The following is an 18,242-nucleotide window of genomic DNA, read 5'->3' as shown; positions in this document are numbered from 1 at the left end:
CCTAGATTTTAAGAATGGAAGAGTTGAAGTGGCAGTGCAGTGAACGAAAGAAAGAAGTGGACAAATTAAATAATAGATTTGGGTATCATTGCTATCCAACAAAAGCAATCTCCATGTTTGTTGATTTTCAATTTTCTACATCATTTCAACACACAGCTGTCCTTTACGCTGTGAGAAATTTCATGATGAATGGACCAGTAGAAATGCTCTAAAATCACTTGGAATAAAACCTCTTTACATTAACTTACATTAAAAGGTAAGAGTGTTTTGCCTTCTCCTGTAAAGTTACCATTATGGAGATACTTGTTTTTCTTTGGATAGCAACGATGTTTAGTATGTGTCCACTGCACGTGGCACAGACATCTCCTCCTCTTCTTTTGTCAGGGTCTTGCCGCTTGAGGTTCAACAGGCGACTCATAAACAATTAGCAATTTTTAAAAATTAATAAAATGCGTTTTATTTAAATGTTTTAATTAATTTTATTTTATTTATTTATTTTTGCATGAAGTTGAAGTCAGCTTAACTTTTCTCATCTTATTGTGAGTCTTGTTCTCGCCACTGCTGGTGGAAATTAATGGGGGAAATTTCAGATGATGAATTTGTGTGCAGTGGACACAACACTGGAGGCTTTTGTGTAATTTTCAGGTACATATGTTTTTATGCTTTTTTCTGACACTGAAAAATGAATAACAGAATGGCTGCTTTGACTGGAAATAAAAAAAAAAGGTGTCAAAAACGTTTTTATTACATTTCTTAAGCTACAATTTACCATGAAAATACACCCTTTTATTAATCAGTAGGCTAAAGTTGTACAAAGTGTACAACTTTGTACAAAAAGTGTAAGTAAAACCCTGTTGTCAGTGTTTACATACCACCTTCTTAAAATCTTTACGAATTTCCAAGTGCACCCACATGCAGGATTTTTACCTTTCATTTATTTGTTGCATCAGCTTTGCACTTCAGTATCCAGTGAACAACTGATACACATGGACAACACATTATACATGAACAATACCTGCTTGGAGAATCACTGGCTGCATCACCCAAACCTCAATTTAGAGTAAAATATGAAGTTCTGTAAAATAAACAAACTAGCAAATACATAAATATGAAACAAATGCAATTAGAAAACTCAACCCTGTTCCTGGAGGCACGCTGCTCTGTACATTTTAGTGATTTCACTGGTCCCAACACACCTGATCTAACTAATCAGCTCATTAACATTGTCTTACTGAGTTGAAGTGGGAATGTTAAAACAGGGAAAGCACTGAAATGTGCCTTCAGGCCAGGGTTAAGAAATACACTGGTTGACGTCAACCAAAACTTCTAGGTGCTGGTTTGCCTGGCCATGGATCAAGGAGGAATTCCACCAGTTTTTCAAAATTTCTGGATAATTCAGACCTTGAGATTGAAGTCATTTAGAGTGGTTTGACGTGAAGTGGTGCATTGTAGAGAAACTTACAGACAGTCTTTATAGTGATGGTGATGGGAACCTGGGGTCATGATGTCTACAACACAAATATAGCCATTTTATTTACTATCCAAAACCACCAGTGTACCTACATGAGTCTTCTGAGTTTTTATATTGAACGTTGATGATGGTAAAACAGTCATAAATCTGAAAAAATTAGGTTTTTGGCTTAAAATACCCTGCACATATCCATCCACTAGCAATGGATTAAAATAAATGTATTAAATTGCATTTAAAGCCAAAACTGTATCACAAAACTATCATAAAACAATGTTTCACACATCAGACAGCATATTCATAACCATTTCATGTAATAACTGTGAGGGAGATTTCAGAGGCATGAAACTCTTCAGATGTCTGATTCCTAGCACCACTGCTGAGAGTCTTTAAGTTTCTCTAGCAACACCAAACCATTCTGAGTGGCTTTGTTTACATCTCAGTCTTTAATTATGTAGAATTTTCTAAAAAATCGGTAGAACTCCCCTTTAAGCCTAATATTGGACTAAATATAAGTATCAATGGAGAATTATCATTGGATTGTATTTTTTGTTTTGGCCTAGGTCTTCTCTGGATCTGAGAAACTTAGGCATGCTGAGTGCGATTTTCCCCTCAATAGTGCCTCATGATGCATTACCTGGAAACAAAAATGTTAAACCACAAAACCACAATGTTTCCTGAGACTATGATTGTGCCTTTAGAATCTTACATGCTTAACCCCTTAAATGATCAGGGCCTGGCAAAGGACCCAAAGTTTTGTTATAGAAGGTTGTAATAAAACTTTGGGCCCGCCGACAGACACTGACCATTTGGGGTTAAGCATGTGAGATTTTAATGGCCTGATTATAGTCTCGGGAAATATTAAGGTTTTTGCTGTAGTTGTTGAATAATAAGCCTTAGTGTAATAGGCCTGTGGTTTTAAGGGGTTAATTGGAATAGGCCACATATATAAGCATACACAGTTTGTTCATTTGTTCCAAGGAGCTGTGAAAAGTGAAACAGTAACCTTTTCCTACGAGAGCGAAGGAGTGCATTTCCACAGTGGCAAACTCCCCTCTATTTGTGGTGTTTTGAACCACACTAATGGAGTGTGTGATTTCAAGACTGCATGTGTCTTTTTTGTGAAGGCTGGCTGTGTTTGTGGTGGTGACCTCTATATAGTTTTTGCATTGGTTTTGCTCTGGAAAAAAACAGGATGTTGTAGATGGAAGATATGTGTGTGTGTGTGTGTATGTGTGTGTGTGCGTGTGCGTGTGTATGTGTGTGTATGTGTGTGTGTGTGGTGTGTGTGTGCGTGTGCATGTGCGTGTGTATGTGTGTGTGTGTGTGTGTGTGTGTGTGTGCGTGTGCGTGTGTATGTGTGTGTGTATGGTTGTTTTCATTAAAAAGCTACTACACCCTTATAGGGGCTGCTGTATTCCTGGCTGAGCCTCTGTTTGATAACTGATTTGGATGAAGCACTTTGTCATTTCCAAATGTGCATACTCTTCCAGATAGTAGAACAGAGGTTTTGCTATCAAAAATGATTGGTTCTGCTAACACACTTATTATACAACATGAACTGCAGTCTGTTTTACTTCACTGTCAACACCTGCACTTCTGCTGATCCTATGAAGGAGAGATGGTTCCTGGAAGAGATGTTCCACTCAATGGTGCATTTTACAGTTAAAGTTGTGTCTCAAGTTGTGTCTCAAGCGAAAGCATGGTTTTCAAAAGAATCGTAAGGCTTTTATTTTTAGATGTGTTTTTTCATAAATTAATTTTTGTTTTTTCTAAAAAAACAAACAAAAATGAATTATACATTATACATTAGTTTAATTTTTGTTTTGTTCTAAGTAATTCTGTATTTTGTTAATCTCTTTTCTTAAGAAGAATCTTTTCTTTTTAGACCTGTTTTTATGAATTTTGTTTTATTTTCTGTGAAGCACCTTGAGTTGATATTGTTAGGAAAAGTGCGCTATATGCATTTTTTATAGGATTTTAGGATGTAAGATACTATCACATATACTATCTCTCTCTCTCTCTCTCTCTCTCTCTCTCTATCCCTCTCTCTCTCTCTATATATATATATAGAGAGAGAGAGAGAGAGAGAGAGGGATAGAGAGAGAGAGAGAGAGAGAGAGAGAGAGATAGTATATGTGATAGTATCTTACATCCTAAAATCCTATATATATATATATGACATATATATATTATATATATATTATATGTATATATATATATGACATCACTGTCATATATATATATATATGACAGTGATGATATGAGATACATAAAAATATATATAGTTTGTGTGGTGTTGCTGTCATATAAATTTATCTAATTTATGTCTTTATAAATATATCTAATTTATGTCTTTATATTTATTTGTTAATTTATTAATTTTGTGGTAGATTTTTGTGGCTGGCATTTTTTTTATTTTGTGTAAATTATTTTGTTGTTCATTCTCCCTCTGATTCATTCTCTTGCTTTTGTACACTTAGGTGCTGTCCACTATCATCATCATTTGCTTCTCTTGCTCGTTGTATGGACGGTACATTGTAGTGGCTATTTATGAGTTGGTCTCCACCCTCATCATCTTCATCATTTTTGTCCTGGAGCTGCAGAGTACTTTCCGTTTCATAAACTTCCCATGGACAGTAAAATAAGACCACCAAATACACTTCTTACTTCATAGTTAACACACGTTTACCATTCTCAGAAGCTCTTTCAGATTCAGCTGAGTTTTCTGTCTTTACACACAAAAACGCATTTTGTTTGCGCACACAATTCACTGTTTGTTAAAAAAGAGTCTTGTGTTCTTTTGTGAGCTGAGAGAAGTGCAAGTCAGTTTAATTGATGCGTTCAAATGATGTCCTGTAGGACTTTTTCAGAGCAGCAAGCAGTTGCATCATCATCTTCATCATCTCTGTCGTATGTGTGGTCAGTTGGAGGACAGACAGTCCTCAGCTTACTGGAGGAGTGAGTATGTAATACTGACAGTTATTTTTTCTATAAACATAAACTACAAAAATCTAAAATCTGGCAGGATGTTAGCTGGTATGTTGCTCCTAGTCACTGTAAATGGCATTATTTATTTTTAGATCTGAAGCACCTCATAAGCCTGGTTTATAACTCACTCGCGCATGTTTAGCAGGCTGAAGATTCTCCAAAAGGGGGTGCAATTAGCACTCATATAACATTTGGTACTTTGCATCAATGACACTGTGGGCCAGATGTATGTACCAACGTATTTTCAATGTCTTACTCTGATCCACATGCAAAACAACCAACATGTAAGAGCATGTGCCATGTAATGCTTTAAATTCTGCCTTCACATGTTGGCAGAAGATGGATGACAGCAAACTGGATGTTCCATTGTTTTCAAAGGATCCACCAACATTTTGCTGCTGGCAACTTTTATGGAGACCTCAACTGTTGGAGGAGCGTTCGATTGAGAGTTCAATATTCCCAGCATTTGCCTTCGACAACAGCAGTAAAATAAACAGAATGTTGTGGGACCAATGGATGCAAAATATCTCGTTGTTGAATTCCGGATGAACCCAGTACTATGCAACTAAATTAAGAGTACATGGCATCCTCCTAACTGTAGTCCATCTTAAATAAACAATCTACACTGCTTAAGCTCCCCTCTTATAATCATCCATTTTCACCAAGAACACTATCACCATCCCAATGCTTGCATGGCTTCATGCTGCCATCGGTCGCGCTCTGACAGTGTACACTGGGCCCTGCATGCCCATGTTGGTGCTTTATATCGGCTCTCTATTTTTCCACTTTTTGACTGTGTCATTTCTGTGCCAGGTGTAGACTACACTAAAGTAACTCTAAATAGCTCTAAACAGTCCCCATTGTTTATGTTTAGGTTCATGTTTTTCTTTTGTTTTATTTCAAAGAGTGTTAAAGCTCATTGATTTCGGATGCAGTCTTTTTTTTTTTATTTAATTTTGTCTGTAAATTGTAAACTGTAAGCAATGCAAATAATTTGTGCTCAACCAACTTAAAGAGGATCAAGAAATTTAAAGAGGATGAATTGAAGATAAAAAAGTGGTTACAGTAAAACCACTAAATGAACTCGCATGATAAAAATGACCATTACATAGAACGATTCCTATTTTCTGAATGTGTTTAATAGAAGAAAATAAAGCACCATATACTGACATTAACAAAGGGAACTGCCACATCTAGGGAAGCAGCTGAGTAAGCACCTAAGACAGGGGTGTCAAACTCAACCAGTAAAAGGGCCATATTAAAAATCTCATCAAATCTGTGGGCCAGAGAAATAAATTTTTCATTTCATTTTTAATTAATGTTGTGCTATAACCCGAACTGGCCATTGTTTATTCAAAATACGCAAAAACTTCAACAGTAAAATACTGACACTTGTAGGAGACCTTGAAATATTTGAGATATTCTTGAGATATTCAAAATTTAAACGTCCTCAGGAACTCTGTCTTTTAAACCTATCTATCTGCTTGAACTAGACACCTAGAATCCTTTCTTTGCTGTGAGTTAATTAAGAATTGGGCTCAATTTCTGAGCTGCTGAGCTGAAGTTAAGTGTTTATATTAATTGAACTGCAGCTGAAATGCATTTTGGTGATATGACTGGTGTGGAATTGCGCAGAATTGTGTAGAACTGAAGTGTAACCGCAGTCCCATAGACTGTTGTTGGGGTAGGAGAGTCGGAGCGCATAACGTTGCAGTGCATGCTGGGGACTGTAGTGCAGGACATTGTGAAATGGGCTAGTAATAATAGAAAATTTAAACACTTTTGCGGGACGGATAGGATTGTGTGACGGGCCTGATCTGGCCCACGGGCCTTGTGTTTGACACAAAAAAGCCAATCAGAATCAGCCAAATTCTCAGTTAAGTTGTTAAATTATGTTTAAAATGTTAAATTGCACTCAAGTTGTAAATGTGTGAATGAAATTGAATGTGATCATGCAAGATGCAGTAGAATAGAACTCACAGGAGCACAACAACTACTAATGTGTTGATACAAGAGATGAACACCCAGTTTTAGAATTTAGAATTTTATATCATTTATTTGACAAACTGAAGACAAGCAAAGTACAAGAATGCAGTATTTTATCACAGTTGGAAAAAACCTTGTATCTCCCAAAAGGTAACTTTACAGGAGATGGAATTTTAATGAACGTTAGAGTCACAAGATGTTATTCTAAGTCAGTTTGAACCATTTTTATTTTTCCATTCATCATAACATTTTGACATAATGTAAAGGCCAACTGACATGTAAAAATGAAAAATGACAAAAATGGAGATCTGTTCTGAAAGGGACGATTTGTTAGCTAGTTAGTATTTTTATTTGTTAGTTATTTAACCTTTATTTGGTCAGATTTTCTTTTTTGCTATGTATTTATGCTAAAGTGCTTCTACTGTAGTATCCCATTCAAACTGTTTCTAAACCATCTTCATATCTCAGGTCTTTGGTCTACTGGCAGCACTAGTGTATGGCTACGATGCTTACATCATCATCACGGACATCAAGAGCAATAAAGATCAGCATCGTAATGTTCTGGGTAAGTTTTTGTTCTTTTAGGCCAGCAAAATCTAGCACATCTGCCCAAACCAAAAACACACATCAAACTAGTAGTGGGTGATATGTTGCTACAGATACTGGTGTCAAAACAATGCTGACTTTTAGTTTTGGCAGTATTGATTAGATAATACCTTAGTTAAGTGCAGTGTGCATTCTTCCATGTGCAAAACCAAATTAGTAACAAAAATGCTGTCAAAAGTTGAAGCAAGATCAGGGTCAACTTCTCACATGTAGAACTGTAAATGATAAAAGTTGATGATATTATAAGTCGACACTGTTCAAAGGTTTATAGGTTGCTAGGCTAAAAGCTACATCTTAGCTTTTAGTCTAGCAACCTACTGGGAGTTTTAGTAACTGATTAGTGTACCTGATAAAAATGACCAAAGATTGTAGCACAAGGTCGCTGGCAGCTCAGCTCAGTGTCATATTACACTTTTTTACTTTATTACTATATGAAAAAAAATTTCCCTTAACATGAGGTAACATGAGGACATGACTGGGAGGTCTGAAGTGGTGTGGCTAGGCTAACTATGAGTTTTTGTATATCATACTCTGACCAGAAAATATTCAACCTCACGTAGAAGATGAAGACTTCCATCTATTATTACACTTTTAGCTCTAACATTGGCTCATTTACTTATTTAACCAACAATGGCTAAAAGCTTTCTCTTCTCTTTTGCAATTCTAAAACTAAATGATTCTCAATGGTCTGTTTTGGTTCCAGGTCAGCTGGCTAAATTCTTTCCATAGAGTAAACAGCATAGCTAAATTAGGGTGACCAGAAGTCCCTCTTTTCGGGGACACTTTTTCGGCTGGAGCTGTAAATATCCCTGTTTTTAACTGTGAATTAAAAACACACTGAAAAGTCCTAAGAAAGACCTTGCAGCAGAACACATGGACAAACATCTCACATTGTGCTTGTTTTGGCCAACAGAGGTGTCTGTCTGCTGCTTCTGACTACCATTTGTTAACCTAGTTTTAGTTTGACCAGAAGCTAGCAAGTGTCAAGTGAGTCCACAACATCTCCACAAGCATCTTTTCAAGATATGATGTAACCCTGTCTTGTATGTATAGATGATTAAATAAACTGTATTGAAGTATTGTAGTTTGACCCTTTTCTTTATTGAGTGTTCCACAGTTTACCGTAGCTTCAAACACCATGATAGGCTACTGTGTGATTTTCTGACACGGTTTGCAAAGTTACTTAGTTAGTACTCAGTTTTATCAGTCAGCCTAATAGTTTATTACAGTACAACAGTTACGATGGTCAAAATACATGAAACTGGAACTGTCTTCCCTTTTTTATTTCACAGATCAAAATATTGGATATTTTAATGATGTATTAATTGCCAAACTGGAAATGTCCCATTTTCAAATCAGTAATCTTGTCACCTTAAGCTCAGTAACACATTTTGCTGTACTGTTACTCAGGCAAGCGTCAAGTTTTTCTGCAAGATTACGCAAGTACAACGTGCATGAGAGTTTGGGCTTAATGCGTCAGATATTTTTATTGTATGGCAACTATGTGAAACTGTACATTAGCTCAACTTAAATGTTCATCCAGATTTGGCCCACATTGATTTATCATGCCATTGTGCTATTTTATGGGTCATTCTACAGAAACGTCCACTTTTCTATCTCTCCATAGGTGTCACTGGTGTTACCAATCCTCATTGGTGTTACATATAAGAAAGGTAACACCAGTGACAGTAACACCATTTACAATTTTAATGAAAAATGCATTTTACAAAATGACTGCTACAGAGCATCAAACCACATGTCATCAGTCATGGAATATCCACTAAAATATGTAATTTAATCTATTTGTATTTATTTTTTAACAATTGTCTAAGAATAAAGTAGGTCATACCAGTGACGTCAACTAAAAGCTTCATATGAAATCATGAGCTAAATGAGAAATTTTCTGATAACTGAAAAGACACAGTGGACTTACTATGTGCTTTTTTTTTTCCTCAGAAAATAGGTAAAATGAAGTCAAGTGATGTCATCAGTGTGATTTTTATTTTAAAATAAGAGATTTTTTGTTACGCGGTAACACCAGTCACATGACTCCTGGGGACAACTACTTTCATTACATTTTTTATAATATTTATTTGGCATTTGTTTTCTTTAAGTAATTTAATTTATATATCCCATAGTCATGTATAGATTATTGTAGTTAAAATTGCAGAAACATGTTTTTTTCTTCAAAATATGGCACTCACCTTTTACACATGACTGTGGGGACAAGCACTTCTGTGGGAATTCTAGATAATTGATTTATAAACCAATACTGCATACTGCAATAAGAAGGTGTAATTGTTAAAGTAACTTATTGTTTTAGTTTAAAATATGAATAAATTGTAACCCTAACATGTTTTTCAAGTGTAATTTATCTGTAAACGCTAGGGACACAAAAATGGACGTTTCTGTAGAATGACCCTTATATAAAACTAGCAAAAAAGGCTACTCTGGAGATCTTAACTAGAGATTTTATATGAGAAATGATGCATTGTGAAAGTGAGTTGAATGATTTGGATATTGTGCACCTTTTGATAACATCCTGATGCTTTGATTAAATTCAGTTATGAATGCAACTAATTCTTTTTCTTGTGTTAGCATGTCCAGTATCTTCTGTGTGCAGCTCTGTTCATATTAAACCACTATATTAGCTAGAGTGAGCAATTGATATCCCACAAACTGCACTGGGAAATACTGAATAATGTGAGGTAAAATGAATACTGAATGAATATTCATAGAGCAAGTATTAAGTGCATAGTGGATGCTTTTGTTCACATCTTTTTTGCTTTTTCTTTCTCCCAATAGTTGTATCTGTCTGATGTTCCATGCAAGAATGGAAACAGTAATAATGTGGAACTGAAGATGCTGCAGTGGCTTGAGTGAAGGGGTGTGGGATAGCAGAACAGCATCAAATCCTCGTCTCAGAAAACTCCACAACAAAGGAACTATACATGCAATTACAGTGTTGTAAGTTCATGTATGTTTTAAAGACTGAAAATAATCAAACTCAGAGACCACCTTTTCATTTATCTAATTTCCAGTCAAAACGGCCATTAAAGCAGCACTAGCAGTGTTGAGTGTAGAGAAAAACTAAAAATTGAACATGCTAAACACATTAAAATGTGGTGTGTGTGCACCTCTTTGAGTTGCCCTGTAAAGCCTGAAATAGTGTTTTTTTTAGTCAAACAGAAGGTCCGGCTTGATTTACTTAAATGCAAAATCAACATTATACTGATAAAGATATGACAATCGTAGACAGTTCACTCACATGCTTGGGAGATATGTCCTTCACCAAGCTTTTCTACAAAAACTCTTTCAACGCACTCACAAACGTCTGATGCATCTGTGTGTGGGGGTCTGAAGTACAGTGTTACAAAATGTTCTTCTGCATGTTGCTTGCAATTCCACCAGAGAGGGCTCCAAATACCCAAATTCTACATAGTATTGCTTTAAGTACAAGTTATTCATGTACAAGTTATACATCAGCTTTTGGGGAAAAAAGTAGAAAACATATAGTTACCAGGCAATTATGTAGAAGCCTCAGCAACTAAACATGACATCAGTTTTTTCCAGTAATTAGTGTGTCCACCCTTTGTCTTTATTACAGTTTCCATTCTTTTTCTTGCTTTCAATTTTTTAAAGAACTCTGCACTCTATATTTTTCCATACTTCCAAAGTTCAGTCTAAGAAGGTGTTGCTTCTGCCACCGTGTTTCCTGCTTCTTACTATCTAAGTAATCCCAATTATAAATTCAGACTCATCAGTCCATAAAACCTTACTCCGCATCTCTGATGGTTAGTTTTGGTGTTTTAATGCAAATTTTCATTCATTTGTCTTTTAACTTTTTTTCAGTATCAGCTACTTGACAGCAACACATTCTTTTAGACTCCTAGTGTTGTGAGAGTCTTCTCACAGTGGAAGGATGGACAGAAAAACCTGTTGATTTTTTCAGATCTGAAGCAAGAGTGGAGCTTGATTTGGTGGTCTACTAAGAATTGAATAGTTGAGACCTGTTTTCTCTGTATCTTCAAATAAATAAACTACAGTTTTGGAAATTACTCTCCTCAGAATTATGTTCTTTAGCCACTTTAGATGAAAATGCCGCTTGTATAAATATTAGTGCCTTTTTAAGGAGAACGTAATGTCAGTGAACCTTTGGGAACATATTTTGCTGGAAGGAGATGTAAGTTGTGGCAGTAGAGAGGCCAAAAGTTCTTCCTGCTTTTTCTGACAATAATAAATGAAAAGCTTGCATGTGCTAATTGTTTTCACTGGAAATTAAATAAGTAAAATGATGTCTCTGACTTTTGCATGCTATTGTGTGTGCATGTGTGTGTGTGTGTGTGTGTGTGTGTGTGCTTTTCTCTTCTTTTTGTGTGATATGTGAGATTATCAGAATGTGCACTTAGTGTTTAAGATTTTGTATTTTAATATAAACAAGTTATCACAAAAAACATTTTTGTCATTATAAGACCCAAGAATTATACACCATCTATACCACACCACAAAGTAAAGAAAGACAAAATGTCCCAGGACAGCGTGTTACAGAGCCTGCTATGTTCCTAAACAATTACTCTCTTCACTTAACAATAACAACAACCTCATACAGTTTCAGTCAGTAGAAAACATATAAACATTGTACCAAAAACAAAGTAGAAAAACATCCCTTTTAATTGATCTCAACCCCATAAAATGATTTGGCATATTTTCAGTACATTGTAAACATCATAATAAAACATCACAGTTTATGGAGCTTGTCTGAGTTCCTGATCATCCCTCAGCTGTGTAGGGTCTGTAAACTGGTCTCCTCTTGGATAGATTGGTTGAGCTGTAAGATGTTCTACCCATGGTTGAGTTGTTGTCACAAAGTGGTCACCTGTTGACTTTGTAAACTTGGAGAATCGAGTGCAGTTCTGAAGTCCATTTTTAAGCTCAGACAGTTGGAGGGAATGATTGACCAGCGTGTTGTTGATCTGGGACAAGTATCCTTCTGAATGCTTGTCCAGTTCCCCTCGAATAAGCTCCAAGTCTTCAGCCAATTGAGCCAAGCCACCACACTGACCCTCCACACGGGCCACACGTCCCCCAACTTCGGTCACCTCTTTCTGGACACCAAGGGCAGTGGAGCGGCAGCCTTGAAGCTCCGCAGCCAGCCTTTGCCGCAGATCCTGCAGCTCGCCCTTCAGACGGGTCAGCCTCCTTTCTCCTGCCCCCAACATAGAGGCCTGTCGGCCAACCAGCTGCACAACACCTTTAACTTGCTGTGCTAGCCTCTCCTCGCGGTCCTGCCAAGTGAGGTTGACTTGTCCCACTTCTTCTACCACCTTCCCAAGTGTATCCTTCAGCCCACAAACGGTGCGGTTGACAGAGTGCACGCTCACCTTCAGCAGGGTCACCTCACCCTCAAGACCCTTCTCTTCCTGTCTTTCAGATAACTGAACAAGCAGCGAGTTCAGAGTGGCATTCAGATGGTCCAAACGTTTGGTCTGTGCATTAAGCTGTCCATTTAAGTCTTTGTGGTTTTCCTTGGTTTCCTCTTCTGTGGTTGGAAGTGGTGCAACAAATCCTGTTAGAACAGGTTGTGGGGCACAAGAAGAAGTGCAAAGAAGCTCCAGAGAGCTAAGCTGTTTTTGAAAGCGGTCCACATCCACTTCAACCCTTTTTCTGAGGGACTCGACTTCTGTCTCTAATGTGGGCACTGCCTGGCCTTCCAACAGAGCTGGAGCTGTGGCATTACCAAGTTCCTCTACTGCTGCAAAGAGACGACTTTCAAGGGCCTTCATTTTTTCTTCCAGGCATGCCTCAGGGTTAACAGATGTTCCACTACCAGCAGCTCCCAGTTGCTTCTCGGTCATGCTCAGCTTTTCTTCCACATAGCCCAGTCTACCCTCTATCATGCCCTCCATGTGGTCCTTGTGGCCTCCTAGTTCAGCTTGAAGGTGCACTTGGGACTGATTCAAACCTTCCATTGACTGCTCCAGCAGAATCAGCCTTTCAGTCAAGCCTGACACTGCAGTGCAGCAAGCTTCCGCAGGTTCCAGGCCTTGCAGCTGACCATGAAAATTTCCAAACTCCTTCCTCAAGGCCGCCACACTTCTATTTAGGACCTGCTCCAGCTGCTCCTGTCCCTCCATTAGCTCCTTCTTACACTGCAGACGCACTTCCATGGCCCGGCCCTCACACCGCTCTTCTGCATGCTCCACCCGCTTTTCAAAGCCTTCTAGGATGGCTACCCTTGCCTCACTAAGTTTTGAATCCACCAGTGTCTCTAGGGCTTGTGGAGAGCCTGTGAGGTTCACTGCTCCACTATTTAGCCTCTGCAAGGTCCCATTGTGGTCTAGGACTGTTCCTCTCAACTCTGCCAACTCTGTGCTTTTAGCTAATAGCTCTGTGCGAAGTGCTTCCACTTTTTCTGCCAGTTCACCCAAGCTTGGGAACTGCCCTACCATGTCCATGCCTTCGATATCAGGTGCCCCACCAGGCAGGTCTCCAAAACCAACAGTGGAGTGTTGAGATGTAGAAGCGACTGGGGCTGGAGCTGCAGACAGGAGGGCAGAGAGCATGCGATTGGCATCTTCCCGGAGGGAGGCACGTAGGTGGTCTTCTAAGCCAGTCACCTTACCACGAAGAGTCTCGAGACCAAGTGAGAGTCGCTGCACATCCTCCTCCATGCGGTTCAAGCGGTCAACTGTGGCACTGTCTTCTTCAGTGTCTATGGTGTGAGAAGGAGAAGCAGATGATGTCAAACAACTGTCAAGTAAGAATCCTCTTACAGGATGATTGAATCCATGAAAAAATGACTATTTATATTCAAGCTATTTATAGCAGACAGTCATTTATCTTAACAGAATTGAGGAATGAAATCAATTTATAATGCATTTTCAATTGTTTGTGTATGCCCTGCAAAATGACATCAACTCACCACGGTTTAGCTCTCTGTCACCAGAGGGCGCCTGTGCCACAGGAATTGGTTCTGTCTCTGGACCTTGAGGAATTGCAGTCTGGTGATCTGGCAAGGGGTCTTGATAGTCTGTTACTGACTCAAGATCATCTGCAATGGGATCAGGCACAACATCCTGATCCTCAGTCAGTGGGTTGTGCTCATCTGGTATTGTCTCAGGATTTACCATCTCAGGTTCCTGATGGTCAGGATAAGGCCCAAATGAGGTTTCAGGATAGGAAGGCACAACTTCAGGATCTGAATAGCCACCAATTCTGTTGGATGGCATGTGGGGTTGATTCCAGGGGTTTCCTTTGTAGTTGGATTGGCGTGCTGGGCCCTTATATGAAGGCATTGGCCCCTTGAAAGGAACCGGTGGGCCTTTATAAGAAGGTGTACGTCCTTTGAATGCAGGCACTGACCCCTTGAAGGGTGGCATAGGTCCTTTAATGGATGGCTGGGGACCTTTATTAGAGGGCATAGGACCCTTGTGAGATGGCATAGGACCTTTGAATGGGGGCATTGCCTTCATTCCATAGGCTGCAGGTCCAACATTACAACCAACACCAGTGAATCCAGGACAACAGCGCCACTCTAACTCAGTCATGGTCTTGTGTATCACTTTAAACAAAGGCTTGTAGACCATCCGGTACCTAAAAGTGTGGATAGCACAAAATGCAAGTATAAGGGATACATCAAAATACCATTCTGTTTTGTTCCATTGTGTTAGAAGATGTGGTCCTCTGCTATGACATTAATACCTTGTTATTTTTATCTCTTGATGCCATATAGAATCATTGCATAGAAAGAAAACAGTTAATACAATAATAGCTATATTAGCCTTAGTGTAGCCACCATGAAAAACAAACACATCCCAGTCTAACACTGTAATGTTACACTTACTTAAGTGCAGGACACTTCTTCCCCCATGCACACTTGTTGTACTCCGCCTTCACATAAGGGGCCACTCCATCCTGAATAGTGTAGGACACACTCTTCTCCACTACATATGCACAGTGGTTTCTGGAGAGAGAAAGAGGAAAGAAAGAATGAAACAATGCAACCAACTGTTAAGAACTTTTGAGGTGTAGAAACATATCTCAGATTTCTTTTAAAAACTCAAAGCGAGTCTCCCGAAAAGAATAGAAGCTGTAATGAACGCAAAGGGTGCGTTTATATACAATAAATACTGAAAATGTAAAATTATATTTTATTGTTGAGGTTTTATGTACATTTCTGTTAAAATACATTTTCTGCCCTTTTTCCTGATGCTGAAAAATGTCTGTTTTGAGGAAATTAAATAAACGAAGGGCGTCTCTGATGTATACATGTATGTATACTTACTGTTTTACTTACTAGAAGTTCTGTGTCTGTACTTTTGCATTTCACACTGCATTAATGTTTTAACATATTACATTTATATTTTACATCTCTTTCAGTCTTCAATTTGAATCAAAGGAAACTCACAGATCATGAAAATGAGCCAGCAAATGATAAAAAAGAGCTAAACATATACAATTCCTAAGAGATATTTAAAATATAAAATGACAACAAAGCAAACACTTAGGCAAGCAGGCAAAGCACAATGGCCAACTTCCTCCAAAAAAACTATTATGTGTTTTTTAAATACATGTAAGTGACATCCATAAAAATAATGGTTTTCTGACTGCCAGCTATGCATACTGATGAAGACACCAAGGTAGCGTTAATCAGTGCTGACACATTAGATGCATGCCTGAAATAGCCAATTGAATTGAAAAAATGCTCCTAAATGGTTCTTGGTTTAGACATGCAGTTCTTGGAAAAAACAGTATTGATTGATATATAACCTTTAATTTATGTACCTTTACGAATTACTTTTACTTCTCTGCTTTTTTATATCTCATTTGCAAACAGGGTTCTTTAAAGAACCATTCACTGAAAACTTCTTTAGTTCTTCTACAGCATCACTCCAAAGAACCCCTTTCTGGCACCTTTATTTTTAAGAATGTTCACAGCTTTAAGACAATTTCTGCTATTACGTTAATGTAAAAGACTGCTGATACTTACTTGTGTCGGGCAGTGGGTTTCCCAGAGCTGTACTGAGGGCTGGGTCCTGACTTGTAGAGGCTGAAACGATTAGCTTTGGGATTGAAAGCCCCAAAAGCATTCGTCGCAGCTACGCCGGCACTCAGAAAAAAGAGTGGACAGAGGAAATCTGGCCACAGCATCTTCACTGAAGTGAAGTAGTCATCAAAAGTGAAAATCAGAAAACAGAAGAAGCTTGAGTCTTTCTGGATAAGCAAAAGTGCCAAAAGTATAAAAATAATCAAAATCTGTGGTCAGCACTGAGAAAAGTCTTTCAAACTGACACTGCCCCTATCACATCCCTCTTACTCTGCCTTGGTCCTTTAAATAAAATAAAAAGAAAAACACATCATATGCTGGAGAAGAGCTGAAGAAAGCACAAGATCTTTCCAATGATATATGCAGTGTTTTAAGCTTCGTCTTGTTGTGGTGGTATTCTGCAGGCTCCTGGGGTCTGGACACTGATGCCAAAAGCCACCTAATAAAGCCTTGAATGACCGTATTTACATAGACCCGCCCTCTGTGCCACTAAATAGACAGACATGTGGCAGTTTTGAACCTGGCCCATACAGCACAGTGAAAATGTCAGCTTCATTGCTGTGGGAATTGCTGTGAGAACATATAAGATAAAGAGAAATAAGTACACTCTTTAAAAAGACCTTTCAAGGGTTCTTTAGTAAAGGGAATGGTTCTATATAGAACCATAAGTTCAGTATAGAACCATTTAATGCTTAAATGGTTCTTTGCATGGTGAAATGATTCTTCTGATTGATGGAGAATGTGTTGTAAATGGTTCTATATAGAATCTTTTGGAAAATGGTTCTGTATAGCACCATAAAGAGTTCTTCTACTGTTACAGTGTCAAGCCTGTGACAATAGCAGAACCATTTTTGGTGTTCAGGGTTCTATTTTCTTTACTAAAGACACCTTGAAGAACTATCTTTTTTAAGGGTGTAGAGCTCATGGTTCTAAATAGGACCATTCCCTTTACTAAAGAACCTATGGAGAACCATCTTTTTAAGAGTGCAGAATACAGCTAAGGTGAATTGAGAGAGTCTGATGATGAAATAGTATTTAAAATTTTTACATTTAATCTAAAACTTCCAGGCAACATACTATCCCTCTTTCTCCAAAATGGTAACTTTAATGTACAATAATCCACATACTTTTGACCATTTCTATTCCTAAGACTGCAAAAAAATTATATTATAGCAAGTGAAATCCTGCTAAATGAAGTACATCATTTTTTTCTAATTTTTTTATTGTTGTAAGAATATTTTAAGATTATTATAACTTATTCCCTGACATATTTTACTTGTTCTTTACTTTTAAGTAATTTTATGAAAAGTGTTGTGTTCTAGTGGCAGATCATTTTGGTCATTTCAAACAATTACTTGAAACAAGCAAAATTGTCTGCCAATAGAATAAAACAATTTCTGTAGATAAAAGTACTTAAAACAAGTAAAACATCTAGAAATAAATTGAATAACCTCTGAATATTCTTACCACAGTCTGAAAAAACGAGAAATATTAGACACATTGACTACATTTAACATTCACTTGCTAAGATATAATTTTGGCAGTGAATGTAAAAGGCAGCTGCTCTTTCAAATGGAGTAACAAATAAACTGCAGTCAATAATGGAGTTATGATGTTTTAAGATGATGGCCACAATATGCTTCTTTACTGCATTGAGGTGTACAGTGTAGTGGACTGTGACTGGGGTCAGGAATGTCAGCAGCCTATATCACAGCAATGAGAACATATGGACTCTCACACAAACAGCCACACTGACACAGACGTGTGGAATAAACACACTTTAACTCAGATAAATACGGCTACTTAAAGTGTAAATAACGACAATTACCTGATAAGATCAAAATAGCTATAATGAAAAAAAACACAGGAGAAGCAGGAAAGATGATGAGATATGAGATAACGCAAGCATAATGTTGACCATTTACTCTTGTTTGTGCAAGCAATGACTCATTACACACAGTCCTATGCGAGACTGAAGGGTTGATTTTCTAAGTACGAATAGGTTAACACATCCTCTTCAGAGAACAAATATAAATATAACATTTTTCAGCAAATTTTGTGCACAATTTCTATTTATTTGAGGAGTTTAATATATTGGACATATTGTCACTGTCCAATGAAAAACATCTCCATTTTTTGCAATTT

At 37.7% G+C, this 18,242-nt stretch overlaps 2 protein-coding genes across 4 annotated transcripts in view; one reads left to right on the top strand and one right to left on the bottom strand.

Moving 5' to 3' along the window:
* The window catches only part of zgc:136605 (uncharacterized protein LOC664695 homolog), a 16,492-nt gene extending 957 nt beyond the window's left edge, over window positions 1-15,535 (top strand). Inside the window, exons 2-6 of one of the 3 annotated variants that reach the window (XR_005007609.1) lie at window positions 3,952-4,107; window positions 4,331-4,429; window positions 6,914-7,010; window positions 9,857-10,018; window positions 15,431-15,535. Coding sequence is in view for 1 of the 3 variants with exons in the window: in XM_036578333.1 (XP_036434226.1) it covers window positions 3,952-4,107; window positions 4,331-4,429; window positions 6,914-7,010; window positions 9,857-9,870 (366 nt within the window). In the remaining 2 variants the exon portion in view is untranslated. Of the gene's footprint in view, window positions 1-3,951; window positions 4,108-4,330; window positions 4,430-6,913; window positions 7,011-9,856; window positions 10,637-10,903; window positions 11,110-15,430 lie in introns of those variants that run through there. The other 2 variants (XR_005007608.1, XM_036578333.1) reach the window with 2 other exon arrangements.
* emilin3a (elastin microfibril interfacer 3a) lies at window positions 11,401-16,755 on the bottom strand. Its single transcript, XM_036578334.1, has 4 exons — window positions 16,041-16,755; window positions 14,895-15,014; window positions 13,974-14,644; window positions 11,401-13,763 (listed from the first exon to the last, which is right to left on the bottom strand). Exons 1-4 carry the CDS (start codon window positions 16,199-16,201, stop codon window positions 11,797-11,799), a joined length of 2,919 nt encoding a protein of 972 aa, XP_036434227.1. The 5' UTR covers window positions 16,202-16,755; the 3' UTR covers window positions 11,401-11,796.
* Window positions 16,756-18,242: the final 1,487 nt, after the last annotated feature.

The sequence above is a fragment of the Colossoma macropomum genome, unplaced genomic scaffold (genome assembly GCF_904425465.1).
Source record: "Colossoma macropomum unplaced genomic scaffold, Colossoma_macropomum, whole genome shotgun sequence".
NCBI classification, from domain to species: domain Eukaryota; kingdom Metazoa; phylum Chordata; class Actinopteri; order Characiformes; family Serrasalmidae; genus Colossoma; species Colossoma macropomum.
Note: the sequence above shows the minus strand (reverse complement) of the source record. Positions and strands in the feature narration are given on the sequence as shown.

Bases quoted from the DNA above. Each gene is read 5' to 3' on its own strand.
- emilin3a (XM_036578334.1), bottom strand. From the start codon at position 16,201: ATGCTGTGGCCAGATTTCCTCTGTCCACTCTTTTTTCTGAGTGCCGGC. The intron at 15,015-16,040 runs GTAAGTATCAGC...TTCTCTCTCCAG, and splicing joins AAACCCACTGCCCGACACAA to AAACCACTGTGCATATGTAG. The intron at 13,764-13,973 runs GTGAGTTGATGT...CTCACACCATAG, and splicing joins TGACAGAGAGCTAAACCGTG to ACACTGAAGAAGACAGTGCC.